The sequence below is a fragment of the Poecilia reticulata genome, chromosome 21 (assembly GCF_904066995.2).
Source record: "Poecilia reticulata chromosome 21, P_reticulata-male-v2, whole genome shotgun sequence".
NCBI lineage: Eukaryota > Metazoa > Chordata > Actinopteri > Cyprinodontiformes > Poeciliidae > Poecilia > Poecilia reticulata.
This window is the reverse complement of record NC_088850.1, coordinates 5895621-5912396: the sequence shown is the minus strand read 5'-3', so window position 1 is coordinate 5912396 and position 16776 is coordinate 5895621. Positions and strand designations below refer to the sequence as shown.

At 35.5% G+C, this 16776-nt stretch overlaps 1 protein-coding gene across 1 annotated transcript; it reads left to right on the top strand.

Annotated features, from left to right (window-relative positions):
- Positions 1 to 124: 124 nt before the first annotated feature.
- On the top strand, positions 125 to 2105 carry knstrn (kinetochore localized astrin (SPAG5) binding protein). Its single transcript, XM_081602445.1, has 9 exons — positions 125 to 228; positions 757 to 827; positions 922 to 1000; positions 1081 to 1110; positions 1209 to 1308; positions 1382 to 1496; positions 1583 to 1644; positions 1745 to 1819; positions 1903 to 2105. The coding sequence occupies exons 2-9, from the start codon at positions 806 to 808 to the stop codon at positions 2029 to 2031; spliced, it is 612 nt and encodes a 203-aa protein (XP_081458571.1). The 5' UTR covers positions 125 to 228; positions 757 to 805; the 3' UTR covers positions 2032 to 2105.
- Positions 2106 to 16776: the final 14671 nt, after the last annotated feature.

Genomic DNA, 16776 nt, shown 5'->3' with positions numbered 1-16776 from the left:
TAGCTATTAAATTATAAATATTTAAATTATATAATATAGCAAAATATGTAAAAAAATTTACATAAGATTTAGCCTTAATAATATTTTCTAAAAAAAAATAAAAAAAAAAAAAAACTTGTAATTTATTTACACCGGAAACAGTTGCCAAATCGGAAATGACCATAGAGGGCGGGACATATTTGAAATTTGTGACTGTTGTTGAAAACCTCTCACTGAGTCTTCTAACAGGTAATTGTTTATTCTCTTTCTTTGGTTGTTAATTAACGTTTTTGTATGTTTTAACAGTGTTTATGGGTTACTTTATACCTGCCAAACTGTAAACTGACCCGGCGTTTTTGAATCGCAGCAGCAAATGTTACATTTATGTCTGTCAGTTGACTCGGTTTGAGCAACATGCCGTTAATTGTGTACTTTCGGATAAAATTATTCGCGCAAAGTGTAAAAGGGTACATATTTAACTGATAGAAATGGCCGGTTTGGAGGATTAAAATGTGTTATTGTGGTGCCACACACATATGTTGAGTCTTTTTTTCTGCACTATTTATTTAGCGGTTATCTTTGCTGTATCTGAGAAATATCTTCAAATTGTATCGGTAGTGTATTTTTTTTAAATGTCTGTCTAATGTGATATTCCTTTAAGAATTAGGATTTGTGTTTTTTTCTTGTCTTAAATGTGGTAGTAGCCAAAGAAAAAATATATATTTTCCCATCATCCTAATTTTTTTAAGCTTATTTTAATGTTTCCTCTTAATGCAGGTGTTTTTATTATTATTATTGGCATTGACGTCACTCTGAGGAAAACGTAATGTCTTCAAAAATTCCAAGAGGTGAACTTTTTATGATCTTTTTCATGGATATTTTGATGTTTAAGTTTAAATTAGCTTTTGTTGAAGTAATGCTAATGGATATCCATATTTACAGGTACACATTTACCAACAGAGGCAAGAACCGTTCAGAAAACAGACTCAAATATTAAAAATTCAAGGGAAAATGTCCCAAGGTAACAACAAAATTAAATAAAAAAAATCTCTAAATTCAGCTAGTTTCATTTCATATTTATTATAATTTATTGTGTTTCAGGAAAAATGTTGCTCCTAAAGTTCACAAGGGGTAAGTCATGCATTATATTACATGATGTTAATGTTCAGCAGACACTAGAGATTTTTATTGTGTTCAACATATTTGTATGTCCCTTTTTTGTTCTGCAGAGTTTCAACCAGATATGGGCAACAGGTGGAGCTGAAGGAGCAAAATCAGAACCTGGTGGCTGCAAAGGAGGAGCTACAGAAAAACCTGTCAGAGAAGCAGGTAAAGAACTAAACGAAGCAAACATTTATCGTCTTTTAGTTCGTGTTCTTTTAATATACATTTTATATCACAGCAAAGAGTTGAAGAGTTGGAGCTGCAACTCGACGAGCTTCAGAAGGAGAATGTAGAGTTTCAGAAAAACCTGCAGGACTGTCACACGCTCCTAGTTTCTGCCAAGATAGACCCAGGTGAAAAAGATCATTTTCAATTTAAATCTTTAATTTTACCCTTTGTAACGTTGCCTGTCATAATAAACATGACTTTAATGTTTTAGTGTTAGGGGAACGAGTTGGAGATGCAGCGAGACTGAACGAAGACGAAAGGAAAGAAGTTATGGTATGTTTTTATTAATCTCCCTTTCACTTTATTATGTGTGTGTATAGTCTCACAAACATGACAACATGCCTACAACGGCGCATAACTGCTTAAATTTCAGAGTGTTTCCACCGATCTGCTGAGGGAATTAAAGGCTTTTGGGGACTTTGCATCACAACAGCGTACTCAGCTTCAGGCAAGTCTTCGTCTTCTCTCTCCTCTATGATCCTGTCGCAACGTTTCTGTTTAGCTCGGCTGAGGTTTTAATGTCATTTTTAGGAAATCCAAGCAACAATGGAGGACGTCACTAAAGCGCGAGAACTTATGAAGCAAGAAAGAGAGAATTTCTCTCAGGAGGCTGCTGAAATGGAGAGAGCTCTGAAAGAGGCAGAAGAACTCTTAGCGTAACTAAAAATATATATCTGTACATATTAATGTGAGATTTTATGTTGAAATAAAAGATTAATGTTTTTCTACAGTAACTCACTTTGGTTTAAGATCAGATCATTAAGAAAATTCTGTTTCTAAACCTCAAAGCATCAAAAACGTAAAACAAAAATCTTGTTTGTACAATGTCGTTTTTTAAATGTACAAAATGTCACATTTATGTAAACAAAAACCAGTAAACATGAGGGAACAGTTCCCACGAAATCACAATATTATTATTATAAAATGCTAACAAAATTGATTTGGAGAAAGCCGCCAGGCTAGCATACAGAGATCTTTCCTCAAATAAAACATAAAGATCAGCGTCGATGACATAAAAAGAGCATAAATGTTTTCTTTCTACGCTAGAAAGTCAAACAGTTTCAGTGTTTCTGTTAAAACTAAATATTGTGAGTGAACATTCAAATTATTCTTTTTTGTTTTAACTTATCAAAACAAAAACGCATCTCCAGCCTTCCAGTTTATTAAATTTTATGACATAATTACATCTTTTTAATTTTTTTTATTCATTTTCCCTAGATTTCTTTTTTTAAAAAGTATCTTTTTTTTCTTTTGTTTAGTCTTGCGCATATGTCACGTTTTGTATTTCCTTTAATGACGAGCAGTTTGTTGCATTTCTCTGCCATTTAGTGCAACATTAGTTCTGCTCAGCTTGTCATACCGAGTTTAAACGTTAGAGGGCAGTATAAGGCTGTAAATCACGAATCCATTACCTTTTCTGAAAGACGTACAACTCGTACCGACTTTCCTTTGCTTTGTTTTTAAGAATAATTAACCCAAACAGCAAACCTTGGATCATATTTCTGTTTAGATCACATCCAGTCACTTGGATTCATGTTTCAAGCGCACAATGTTCAGTCTAAGTTAATTCTCTCACTCTCTACTATCATTGTTTTTAGATAAACTAGTTCACAATTTATTTATCTTATCAATCAAATAGCAGCAGACTGACTAGACTAAGCAACACAGAAAGAGATTTATCACAGTCAGGACCAGTCTAACAGGGACGGATCCAAAAAGGATGGCAGGCAGGGGGTGGGCAGTGAAGGTCCCTCCCTGAGCTGCAGCGTCAGGGGTCAAAGTGCACTTTCCAAGCCGTCACACTCCAGTGAGCCGTTGTGGGAGACACGTTCATCCCTCCCTCTCCTGAGAACAATGGCTGCTGTCAAGCCAAATGGAAGAGCAGCAGCTTCATGAGGTCACCTCAATTTCATTTTAATCGATCAGCTGAAAAGATTTGTCATTTATTGAAGAGTGTGGTTGAAATGTCAGTTTGATTTAAATACAGATTACAGAGACAGTTTTTAACCTCTTATCTGTATTTTGCTTTATTTCTTGTTAAATAACTCCATCATACCTACAATTTGATGTTACGAAATTTATCGCTTGTTTCACTCAAGACTCAAAGTTGCTAAAAAAAGATAAATGTCTCCTGGTATTAAACAAAAAATGACACTTTAATTGGGAGTTTAGTAAATTTAGTGTAGAAAAAGGCCCACAGCATCACACATCCTCCACCACAATTACCAGCTGACCTGAGGTGAAAATAACAGATATGGATTTTTTTTTTTCTTTTTTTGTATATTTAACAAAGTAACAAAAGTGGCAAAAAATACAGCATCAAAAAGAAACCAAAGAAACCAACAGTTCCTGCAACTCTAAATGTTGATTTTTTTTTTTTATTGTTATTTTTATTTTATTTCACTTTCATAAATGTTTCTTTAATCAAATGGTGTAATTGTACCTCCAAACACTAACAGGACAGGACAATTTCAGTCATCAAAAGGTCCAAATTTTCTGATATTCTTTGATGATCTCGTGAAACCAGCAGCAGAAAAAACAGAAAAATATAACAGTTCCTGACATGCACTCAGCTTTTGAGGTTGTAAAACATCATCAGTTGGAGTTTACCACACTAAATCACAATTTTTATTATTATAATCTTTTCCCTGATAATGAGAAACTATCCAATAATTATATTTTGCTAAAGGGACTTTCACAAATAACGTGGAACTTGCATTTGCATTGCAAGAGTCGTAAAAGATCGGTTTTCCAATATTAGTGTTTTGTTGGAAATGTTTTTTTAAGTGCTATAAAATCCCTATAAACCAAATCCAGGTGCAAATCTGGTCAGAGTATTTCTGATTGTGTTTATTTCTATTCTTTGTTTTTGATCAAATTCGGCTTTATGATGTTTGTTTTACTCTGCAGTAAAACACGAGCCGTGCATTAAAGCTCTGCAGGGATTTCTGAGCAATTGGAAGAAGAAAAAAACATAATAGCATCAAACAGAGACTGAAATATTAGATCACTGAGGATCTGCAGCAATTATTTTGAGCCAAGTTGTTATTAAGAACCATACGGGCGGTTTAATGGATTCTGTTTCATCAGAGTCAAGCAAACAAGGTTAAACCCTCTTCAGCTCAAAGACTCATTCTGTCCGATTTTCATTTTAAATGTTTTTCATCGCAGACATATTGGAAAAACTGTGTTTCTATTAAGAATTAGCATCGTCTCTTAGCTGGTTGTGGTGCAGTGTGTCTTCATTTTTCTGCAATTTCAAGTTTTCATGTGGAATAAACAAGAAACGTTCCAATATCTTAAAGAGCAACTTCCATTTCCTTTTAACATTAGCAGCTATTATCTCTGGCATACTGTTGCATCTTACTCAGCTAAGAAAAAGGCAATAAGACTCATGTGAAGTCTTTAACTCAAACTTATTTTTATTTTTGTCCCACATCATTAATCTACTCAAAGTGTTGGTTCAGGTAGAAATTATTAATAAATTATTATTAATTAAACTAACACTCACAAAGTTAAAATGTTGTAGCCCTCAAAAGTTGTAGCAATTTTAATCAAATTTTGATTACATTTGGATGCTAAATTTAATATTTAGCAGCCAAGTTGTTTCTACAAGCAAAAACAAATTAAATTTGACTGATAAAATAATATTTAAACACATAACTATTATTTTGAAGTTCTATTTCTGTGTCTCTTGGTTCTGGAGGGCCGCAGAAATAGCCATAACGGGCCGTTTTTGTCCCGTGCACCTTGAGGTTTGACACATATGCTGTAAATGCTTCAAATCTCTTTTGGGGTGAGATATTTTTGCTTCCTATCAACATTTTCATGTTTTAATTTTAAAGTAATTTAGGTCTAAAACAACCTCTCTCGTAACAATATTAAAAAATATTTTTGTGTCGAATAGCAAAGGTTTGATTCAAACCACAGCAGATCTTTAAAAATGTCTTTTATGTTCACATGACTTAATTATGTAAAGTAAGTTTATTCTTGTGCTACGTAATGTTTTTGTACGTCTTGTAAGGTGTAATAAATCACTATTTTTGTAAATTAGCCGTGCATGTTGTCACTTTAGAGCTTTAATCCTGTAAAGTGGGACGTTTAGCCTTCGGCAAACGGGTTTTAAATCTGTTTACATCCTTGTCCAGGTGCAGTATTTCACCTGAGTAACCACATCAGTGTCTACTGCTGACAACAAAAAGAAATGAGGATCTAAAACTGGGATGACCAAAAACAACACAATGTTTTGTTTGTTTGATGGTTTAAATCCACATAGAGATAAAAAAAAAAAATGGTGATTCACTCCAGAAAAAGTTTAAATTGTAAATGTTTTCAAACCTCATGTAAAAACTGTCACTTTTACATGAAACGTTAATTTAGAATAAAACTGCAATCACTCTTGTTGCAGTAATGAGTGCCTAGCATATATATCTCTGATCAGTGATTCACCTCAGGTCTCCCGCTCTGACCTTGGTGAGGTAATTTATCCAGGCAACTACTCATCCATGTCTTCTGATAATTATCCGAGTGCTGCTGCAGTCCAACTGTGACGGCTTCAGTCCAGTGCAAACAAAGCTGGGCTGCAAGGAAACGACTTCAATAAAACAATCACTGTACCAAATGGCAAAAATAATAGGAAAAAATGAAGTCATATAAATATGAGTCTTATGAAGATATGATGAAGGATAATTTGTGCATCGCCATATTGTAAAAGGAGTAAGTAGATGGCAAATAAAAGTCTGATAAGCAACTCGTATAAGGGCTAATCAGTTCATCCTCAGCCAACATCTAGGTCAATTTGTAATCAGTGGCATGGTTCTAAATTTATACCTGCTCCATTTCCATTTTAGACTCTTCTTCCATCAAAATGTATCCAAATGAGAGTAAGTGTGATGCTACCAAGGGGGTTAGATTCAGATTATGGTTTGTTAACTTCACTTCATTTTCACCAAATCTTAATATGATTTCCCACACTGTTTAAATTTCTTCATTAACTTTTTATTTTGCTCAGATGTTAATTTTACATTGTTTGATCAAAGGTGTGAAGTCTAAAAATACACACATTTGCGTCAAGACAAGCTACTTCATACCAGAAATAAATATTTTTGATTAATTAAAACAATTTGAGAGAAGATTTTTAAGAACAATCTTATAAAGTGTAAATGCTTTGATGCCTTATCATGACAAATGGAAATGATCTCTGACCATTTATTTTTATTTTGACCGTTGCTTTTATATTTAACTACTCTGGTTACAGTTATAGCAGAGTATGGACTCCTTTTAGCGTATGGACACGCGCTAAAAGTCAACACCTTTTTGCCCACGTTGGAGGGCAAAAAGGTGCCTGCTGACAATGACTACCATTGGTTTTAGCTGGTAAGTTAAAGCCCCAGACAGCATAGGTCCTAGGATCATTGGGACACTCAAACCCCTCCACCACCATAAGGTGGCAGCCCAAGGCGGGATGTTGTCAATGAAAAGCGCTAAATCTTAAAATGTATGCCTGCTGTATAAAAGAAAAACGTGACACTGTTTTGACAACAAGCTAACAAGGTCAGGAAAAACTTAAGAAAAAAATAGCGAGGGAAGTAGTTCAGTAATTCTCACTTGACTTTGACAACAGTTACATGTAGATGTGAAATTTTATGTGTTTCGGTTCAGCTACAAAATAAAAAAGGCCGATTTAGACAGATCCTCAGTAGAGCAGTGGTTTATTAAATTAGCTAATCAACCGCATTGTTAGCTTAGCTAATAGCAGCGGTATTTCTACCAAAGTGGCGTTGTTTCAGTTGCTATGACAACGAGCCTGGGTGTAGCGTAGCCGAAACAGACAAACGGAGAGCGAGAGAAAAAAAATGTGGTTTTGAGTTATTCTTTAGCACTAATTTAATAATGCCTACAGCTCCTGGTTTCTTTTTGTGTTACCGCAGCAGCGCGGTTATGGAGGCCATGTTAAAAAAAAAATCGTCTTTCTACCCCCCAGCGTTGTGCGCCTGCGCCAAATTTCCGGATGTAACCATGCAGGGGGTCCATATAATTAGAATATTTGTGGCTAAACAGAAGCGATGTCTCCTCACAGTTGTTACCATAGTGTCCATCACCCCTACCTCTAATACACTGAACTGTACCGCAGGTCCTCTGTAAATGAGTAAATGCTGTTCGGGGGGCTTTGGAGCGCGTCATTATTGGACTTCCCTGGCGGATAATTAGCTCTGCTGGCATGTGCTCCCAGAGGGGTGGATGTGGGGGGTCCAAGTCCCGCCCCTCACCCCTATTTCTCCAACACACATTTAAGGACTGTGTGTTGCCACATTCTCTGCTCATCCTATAGGTAAAACACAACGGCTCTGACTTGTTAAAATAGGATTTTGCTCAGCAGGAGACCCGGAGAGTCAAACTTCAAAGATAGGGACAACGACACAGACCTTCCACTCGCAAAAATATTTTATTTAATCTCTGGGGTGACATAACTGTACATCCACACATAAAACAACAATAAATGACATAGTTCTTATACAAAAATAAGGATAGTTACTATGAACCTACAAATATGTTTATTTGTTTTGTTTTCTTTATTTAATTATTTAACAATTTAAAAAGAGCATGTTACATATCGACATAAACAAGTTTTTAACCAAAAGGTAAAATCGGTATGCCATAAAAAACTGAACATCAATCAATCATCCATATAGATCCATCTGAACACTAAACGGGCAATGTGTAAATATAAAGACAATAATAATAATAACAAAGAAAAATATTGTTTCATCTGTTTTGGTTTTGGATTCTTTTCTTTCGTTTTATGACTGTTTCGTAATTCATATGTAAGAAATGGAATGTTTTGTTTTTTTAAACATTGTAATGAGTGATAAAGGGATAATTTAGTTTAGTTTGAGTATGAGAGACATTAATGTAAGCCATTTGCTTCTGCCTGCACCTTTTCAGTCAAATTGTTTAAATTGTTGCAGCGTTTTAAAAATAATAAGCTCACAACTACTTTTCTGTTCGAAAAAGAGCAGGAAGAAGTGAACACTTATTTAATCTTATCCCTTATCTCAATTTAATTATCAGTACTCATCAGAAATATGTAATAAAAGTATGTTGTGGTATTCATATGCCAGTTAATTTAATGTGCTAAAGAACCAGCAAAACAAACAAAATGACTACAAACTGTCTCATAGCAGGACAATGAGAGTAATAATTATTACTATTATTAATAGTAATGGCCTTTCCAAATTGCCCCTAGGTGTGAGTGTGTGTGTGTGTGTGCATGGTTGTGTGTCCTGTGTGTCTCTGTGTTGCCCTGCGACAGACTGGCGACCTGTCCAGGGTGACCCCGCCTCTTGCCCGGAACGTTAGCTGGAGATGGGCACCAGCAACCCTCCCGACCCCACTGAGGGACAAGGGTGTAAGAAAATGGATGGATGGATGGATTAATAGTAATAATAATAATAATAATAATAATAATAGTTAAAAAACAATCGCACATATGGCATGCGAATAATTAACTTATTGCCAATGTATATGTACCATATAATGTACTTACATGATCTTAGTTATATAGTAAAAACTAATTATGATAATAATGGCATTAAATAATAATAATCTACTAGTGGTTATAGTAACACAGAAGGAATGAAAAAATAAGGCATATAATTAATGGATGGTTCTTTCATTGGGGTTTGTTGATAAAATCTTATTGTGTTTTTTGTAAGTTTACAAACAGGATTATTTTATTATTCAATGATTATCCATAATAAGACCAACAACCGCCACAGAAATTTGAGCTATCATCCAGACTTTGTAACATACCAAGTGCTGGCGTCCATTTTGGTTCAGATCTGTAAGGTAGATTACTTCACTGTAACTTCCTGCTGAGTATGAATTATTTCAAACATCTGTAGTCACCTTAGCATTCAGCCTGAAACCCCCTCAGGTCTGTTTGTTTCTGCAGAAGACTAACATGTACCAGGAAACCCACTAAACCCTGAGCATTGTGGCTGAGGTGCCTATTCTCTTGTACAATAATGATGACAAAACAGGAATACTGACCTTGAACACATCCTGGGGCATGCAAGCCACAGGAGAGGAAAACAATAACAGCTTTTTCTAAAAATACAAGGGCACAAAATGGAAGGTTTTCAACTTTCACGGAAAGCCAGTGATGTGAAAAAACTGCTGGCTCGTTTAAATCAACATTTAGTTTTTAAATGTAATATATTTGAACACAAGAAAGCCCTGCAGCGGATCAGTTAATGACTCCGTCCTGTCGCCATCACTCCTTTAAGGCTCCGATCACACTGCAGCCTGAAGTGACCCAATTACGATTTTTTTTTTTTTTTTGTCTTAATGCGACCTGTATCTGATCTTTTCATAACAGTCTGAACAACAGAGATCGTATTTTTTTCCGAATGAGACCCAGGACACTTGGATATCCGATACGTACCTGATCTTTTCAAATGTGACCTGAATCTGAACTGTCAGGTCGCGTTCGTCCGACCTGAACGTCATCGATACTCGACAAACGTCACTATTCTGCGTCCTGATACGTGTGAGCGGGAAGAAAAACAACGACCATGGCGGACGGTAATGAGGATTAAATTGTTACTGTGCTGGCTGCGGTCGGACAACAACTTTAAAATCGTAAAATATGCTCCACCGTTAGCATCTAAGTTTACTTCCGCAAACACAGTATTTCTTCTTCTTCCGGTTTTTGGGACGGTTGGGAAAACACTGAGCACGCTAAGTGTGACGCTATTGCGCCCTCCACTGCGCATGCGGGACACTTTCAGGTTGTTTGCAGTTCACACTGGATATCACATATAGCTCTGGAAAAAATAAAGAGCCCACTGTATTGAAATCCATTGAAAACCTCCCGGTTATTCCACCAAACATTGATTCCTGAACTCTTCCTGAGTTAAAACATTAGTATTGTTGTTTTTAAATGAATATGAACGTGTTGCCTTAGCATTATTTTAGGTCTGAAAGCTCTGCATCTTTTTTCTTATTTTGACCATTTCTCATTTTCTGCAAATAAATACTAAATGTTTGCTTGTAATTTTGGAGACATGTTATCAGTAGTTCATAGAGTAAAAGAACAATGTTCATTTTACTCAAACATACACTTATGAAAAGTAAAATAAGAGAAACTGAGCATTTTAAGTGGTCTCTTAATTTTTTGGAAGTGTGAGAGACCACGCATAAAAAATTTGATTTCACAAAAAATTGTATTTGGGTCACTTCAGGCTGCAGTGTGAACATAGCCTATGTCAGCTTCTCAATCACCTCCCAACACACCTCAAAGACACAAAGTGCACATCTCTGCGATCTTATCAAGCACCCTGTGGATGTGGGTGCTATTTTGAAGTCCAAGCGCTGGTGGTGGGATTTAGGACTTAGGAGCGTCTCCTGGACAAGACCCAAGGCGGCTGAGCGTCCAGACTGCTGGGTGGGCGGAAAGCGGCCACCTTGACCCACACCCTGGGCCCGCTAACAGAGACGCAGCTGCCACCTTGGTTAAGTGCATTCCCCAAAGCCCAGGCCTAAATCCCTGCTTGACCCTGACTGATAAACTTTGCTATGGATAGACAACGGCAGGCGTTTTCACCTCTAAAACTAGCTGTATGGGTTTTACGGCACTAATGTGTTCTGGGATCAGAATATTCAGATTGGGTCATTGTCAGAGTTGGTGATGTAGGAAAATGCAGCATGCTTGATCATCCTTACACTTCAAGTATTAAGCTGGAATTTTCTGTAAACACCAAATTCTAAAATATTTTGTGGTAAATTTCTTCTATTTAGTACTAAAACTTCATTTAAAGCTGCAGTATGTAACTTTTATTAAAAATATATATATACATATATGTATATTTTAATATTTTTGTTGAAACTGTCACTATGTCTTGAGATAATCTGTGAAAAAAATCTAACTCCTCTGTCTTCTCTCAGTGCCTAACTAGAAACAGTGAATCAGAACCAGAAGAGTTTTATCGCTGTTAATCATGCTCATTTGTGTGCTGCTTTTCCTCATCAGCAGATCCTGTTGTTAATGCTAAAGCTAGTTAGCATGACCACTGATGACGGGAGATAAACCATTTTCTTTAATGTTAAGTTGTTTCTCTGCCATTAACACATTTAACAGCGTGTTCATGATATTGATTGACACCACTAAGACCCGCCTCCTGTCTCTGATTGGTTGGTTTCTTCAAACTGTATGGGGCCAAACTGCTGTTGGGGGCCACACAAACTCAGTCCAAAGGCCACAAATGGCCCCCGGGCCGCACTTTGGACACCCCTAGGGTAGAGTATCCAGAAATTGTACTCAAGAAAGAAAAGCGATACTTCATAATGAAGTTACTACAACGCAGTAAAAGTACATTTTTTGCAAAACGTTACTCAAGTAAACGTAACTAGTTAATACTCTGAGGTTTCACACATGTATTTTTAAAATTAGTACAAAAACTTTAATTATAGATACTTTTTTTTAGCTTTTGTGTTCTAAAAAAGTATATTTAAAGAAAAAATGTAAAAGCATTAGTTTCTACTGCTTATTTTTATGTTTTTAACTTTAAAAGCATTTAAAATCATTTTAAAGTTACAATAATTTAGACTATTGAATAAATGGAAAATTTGAGGACAGACAAAAATATAGATAAAGTGGCTTTTAGAGGCTCCAGGTTTGGCGTTGGATGAATCCCATAGACGTCTGAGCTGCATCGTCTGAGTGGAAGCACTAATTGGTTCTGACCGCTGTGGACCCGCCGCCCGCATGGACGGGATTAGCACGTTACGGGCGCCACCGTTTCTCACTGAGGGCTGATAAGACTCATGGAAAAACCTCTTTGTAGGTGATGTTCACATGAGGCCCAGCAGAGGATGCACCGTTAGAGGCTGGCAAACAGAAGTAGAAATTATTTTCTGCCTTAAATCGTCCAAAGTTTTTCTGATGTTCCAGCAGATTCGAGTCGGAGAATTTGTCACCAAGCAGTAAAACTATTGTTGTACTTCACAGCTTGTTCATTTGCTTTAGTATTACTGTACACTGTAAAACATTTGAGCCGCATTTAGTTGTTTCTACTAGTTGAGTTTTAGATTTTGAACCTAAATGTGAGTTTGTGAAAGAGAAACTTACAGCAGTAACTTTTATTAATTTTGTCAAAACTCCAAGAGTTGAATAAAGTGGAGGTTTTAGATTAGCAATTGAAAAACAGAAAGAGGAAAAAGACAGGAGCGGGAACTATTTCCCAGAATCCTTAGTGGCATGTTTTTGTATCCTGAGACGGAACATTGATTTGACTCTTGTGTTTTTATTTTAAATAAATGTTTATTTTAATGTTTGAGGATAACGTCCTGTTCACACTAAATGTTTTTCAGCAGAATTTTATAAAATTCATTATTAGATCAGAAATTTTGTTCATGCAATTTGAAACAAGAAATTAAATTATTCTAAAGTAAAATGTTAACTTGATATTGTGAGTAAAATAATAGAGAAATGTGGCTCTTTAATTAGTTTTTTTCTCTTCATTTTAACTTAATGCTGCTTTAAGTTAAGTTAATGCAGCATTAAGTTAATGTAGCATGTTAACTTATGTTTAGAAAACGTGTCTCTTGTTGTTAAATCAACTTTGTGAACTTTAATTTTTGAGTTAAAACCAAAACGGTTTTCTTGTTGACTTAAGTTGCATTTGACGGCAGCAGGTGGACGTTTATTTTTAAGTTAAATCACCTTCAACTGTTTTACAGTGTAGATAAAATAATATATTTTCTAGCAAGTAAAATGATCTTTGTATCTGGAAAGATGACTGATTTCAGCAGGAGTAGTGACGAGGAACTGAAGAGAAAATCATAATATTTTCTGTATGAAGGAAAACGGTTCGTATGATCCTCCCAACATGGCCGCTTTTCATCAAGCAAAGATGAGACAGTCGGAGTCGACAGGAAGAAAGACGCTGCAGAACACGAGTGTAGACTTTTCAGATTTATTTTAAAGAAACCAAAGTTATCAGACTTATACATTACTTTTATGTTGGTCTATGATGCAGAATAGAAATACAATACAGCTCTGAAAAAATTCAGAGATCACTTAAAATCCTAAGTTTCTCTTATTTTACTCTTGGTTTATGTTTGAGTAAAATGAACATTGTTCTTTTAGAGCTACTGACAACATGTCTCTGAAATTACAAGCAAAAATGTAGTATTTATTAGCAGAAAAAGAGAAATGGTCAAAATAACAAAAAGAAGCCAGAGCTTTCAGAGCTCAAATAATGCAAAGAAAACAAGTTCAAATTAATTTAGAAACAACAATAGTAATGTTTTAACTCAGGAAGAGTTTAGAAATCAATATTTTTAGAATAACCAGGATAACAGGTTCAGTGCAGTGGCCTCTTAGTTTTTTTTTAGAGCTGTACATTTGAAACAAGAATTTAAATTATTGCCTAAAACTTCTTTTGTTTCAAAAGACATTTAATTTATTTTAATTTTATTTTGTTTCTTTTTGCCTATGTAATTTTTGGAAAATGTGACTTTAGGCTATTATTTCAGGAAGGTGACGATATGGAAAAGTTCAGGAAAGCTTACGTTACTTTTTCACAAAACAAACAAACAAAAGAACAATCTTCATCAGAACCTTCAGAGTCGTTTCTGACAAATCCGTGCCTGATTTGAGAATGGTGATTGTTCGTCTCCGCTCATGTATTTATAACTTCTTGTTGCTTCATCTGCCTTTCGGTCTGCTGCCGTTTCTTTGTGTTTCCCTCAGAGTGTGCCAGCAAACCAGAGGAGGCGACCTGCAGCACAATGCCTGGACTCAGCGGTCCCTCCCGTCTTATCGTGCCCTGCAGCTTGCCCGGATTGGCTGATATAGATTGAGCGGAGAGACGCCGGTTCCTCCTTTGGGTCTGCACATTGTTTGGTCTTGGCCTTTATTTATTTCGATGTAAATCAGTTTGCGAAAGTGTTACGTCCTGTCCTTGTGCAGCGGGCGGCGGACTGGGCTGGTACAGGGCTGGAGGAAGTCCACTCCATTGAGATTGGAGTTTCTGAAGATTGTTTTCCAGGCTGTTATTGATATGAGTGGATGACATCATGTAGCCTCACCCGTAAGGTTGGGTTTGTGAGAAACAAGTCCCACACCCAACTCTTATTCATTATTTAACACCGGGGAGACAGAAACTATGTTCGTGTTTCATCCAACGAGAGACTTTGATTTGAGGGGTCACTGAAATGTCACGGAGGAGATTTAAATTTGCTAAATCACAGCAGCTTGTTAGCTAATTTCATCAAGAAGACCTGAGTTTTATGTTTTAACATCCCTCGAATGTTAAAAAAAGACACTTAACCCGACATTTAATACCACTGAGCACTTTGTTTTCTTACAGACTGGTTCATCTGGCTGACATTTCGGGCTCTGAATTGTTCGTCCTCTTTAGACGTTTCGTAGTAAAATTTGATAAGTTCATTTCTGTGAAAGCTATTTTTAACCCCTGGAGTTCCACAAAGCTCAATATTTGGCCCATTATTATTTTCATTTTGATGCTTTCACTAACATTTTCACATTTAAGCATTTATATTCGTATCACATTCAGTTGTACATCTATCTTAAATCATATCAGCTCCGTAGAAGTAGAAGATTCTTAATTCAATTATTTTAATGTCCAGTAAAACAGAAAAAAGCCATCGGAAGAACCGATGACCTTTCACCTTTAACTTGTAAAAACATCTCTTGATTTTGCTTTTTTTTTGCAAAACAAAAAAAAAAACATTTTCTGGCTCTAGATTGGGCAGGTGTTCGTCCTGTTTAGACGTTTCTTAGTAAAATTTAATAAATACATTTACTGTGTATTTACATTTTACTGTGAAAGCTGTTTTTAACCCCTGGAGTTCCACACGGCTCATTACTTGGCCCATTGTTAGTTTTGTTACATATTCCTTAACTAACAGATGTTTCTCAGTCTTTTAATAATATAATATCTTTAAACCTTTTTTTGTTCAAATTACATTCAGTTGTACACACGATTTGTTAAAAGTCAGAAGATTTGCAGATTGATACTAAAATTATTTTAATTTGCAACAAAACAGAAATGATTGGAAGAACTTAACCTTTCATCTTCAACTTCTCATGTAAAATACTCAGACCTGATTTTAAATATTGGACTTTGTTATCAAATATCTAATTGTTTGTGCTTTATTCTTTTATTTATTTATTTTATTTGACATGTTGTTTGTACCTGATGTGACTCCTGTCTGGAGACCAAACCTCTCCTTAGGGACATTTAAGTTTTACTTTACCTTCATAACAGAAATATTGCGTCTATAAATATATATTTAATATTTATAATGTCTATAAATAGTACAAAGGCCACCTGGGACTGTTTGTCATTGTTGTGCTTGTTTAATTTGACCTGTAAACACACTTATGCTTTGGGAATACGCTGAAGCTCAATGGTAACATGCAGCAGCTCCAACTGTTTGGTTGTTTGCTAGCTGTCATTTCTACAGTTTGTAAACACAATGCACAAGTTTCATTTTTTCTTTTCTTTTTTTCGTAAACAAGACATGTTGTTTGCAAATTAAGTGGCATGCCCTTTTCTCAAGCATAATTACAGATATTTCCTTTGCAGACAATATTAGTAACACTTACGGATGGATATTATTAGCTATGCTAATAAAGACAGCATGCTGTATATATAAGGTTTTATTTAAAAAATAATCAGATCTTCACAAGATTTGAAAATGTTTTTAATCTAACCACAAAGTTACAAAAACGAGGAAAGTGATATCAATATTTACTGAAAAAAAAGGAAAAGCTGTGTGATAACAACCAGGACCAAAGTACTTGTATTATAGAAACAAACAACAATACACACACACCTAAGAGTATTTTGAATAGACTAATTAATGAAGCTGTTGTGTTTTTTTTTTTTTAACTGTGGGAGGAAACTGGAGTACCAAGAGAGAACCAGTGGAAGCACAGGGAGAGCAGAAAGACTCCTGGCTGGGATTCGAACTCATGACCTTCTCGTTGCAAGGCACCAAGGCTTCCATACAGACATTTTATATACAAAGACAAAGAACGTTTAGTGCAAACTGAATTATGTCTCTGTACAAAAATCTGGGATTTTTCAATTAATGTAGAAAATGAAGAAAACTTTTGGATGTGGAGTTTTACCCACAAATATGAGATAAAGGTGCTGTTGGAGAATATTTATTTATTTATTTATTAGAAATGCTGCTATCAGGCAAACAGTTCTAAATTAAACAACTGAACCACCAAATTGCTGAAAGCTGGATTAAATTATGTGCTTCACATTATTCCGCTTAATTCACACATTTTGATCGATTGTTTTTTTTGTTTGTTTTTCTCTTCTTAATAACCTCTAAAACTGATTAAACACTGTCTCGCTTTCC

Excerpts from the sequence above, each read along its gene's own strand:
- knstrn (XM_081602445.1), top strand. The coding sequence starts at position 806 with ATGTCTTCAAAAATTCCAAGAG. Across the intron at positions 1,497-1,582 it reads TTCTGCCAAGATAGACCCAG|TGTTAGGGGAACGAGTTGGA; the intron begins GTGAAAAAGATC and ends TTAATGTTTTAG. Across the intron at positions 1,645-1,744 it reads ACGAAAGGAAAGAAGTTATG|AGTGTTTCCACCGATCTGCT; the intron begins GTATGTTTTTAT and ends CTTAAATTTCAG.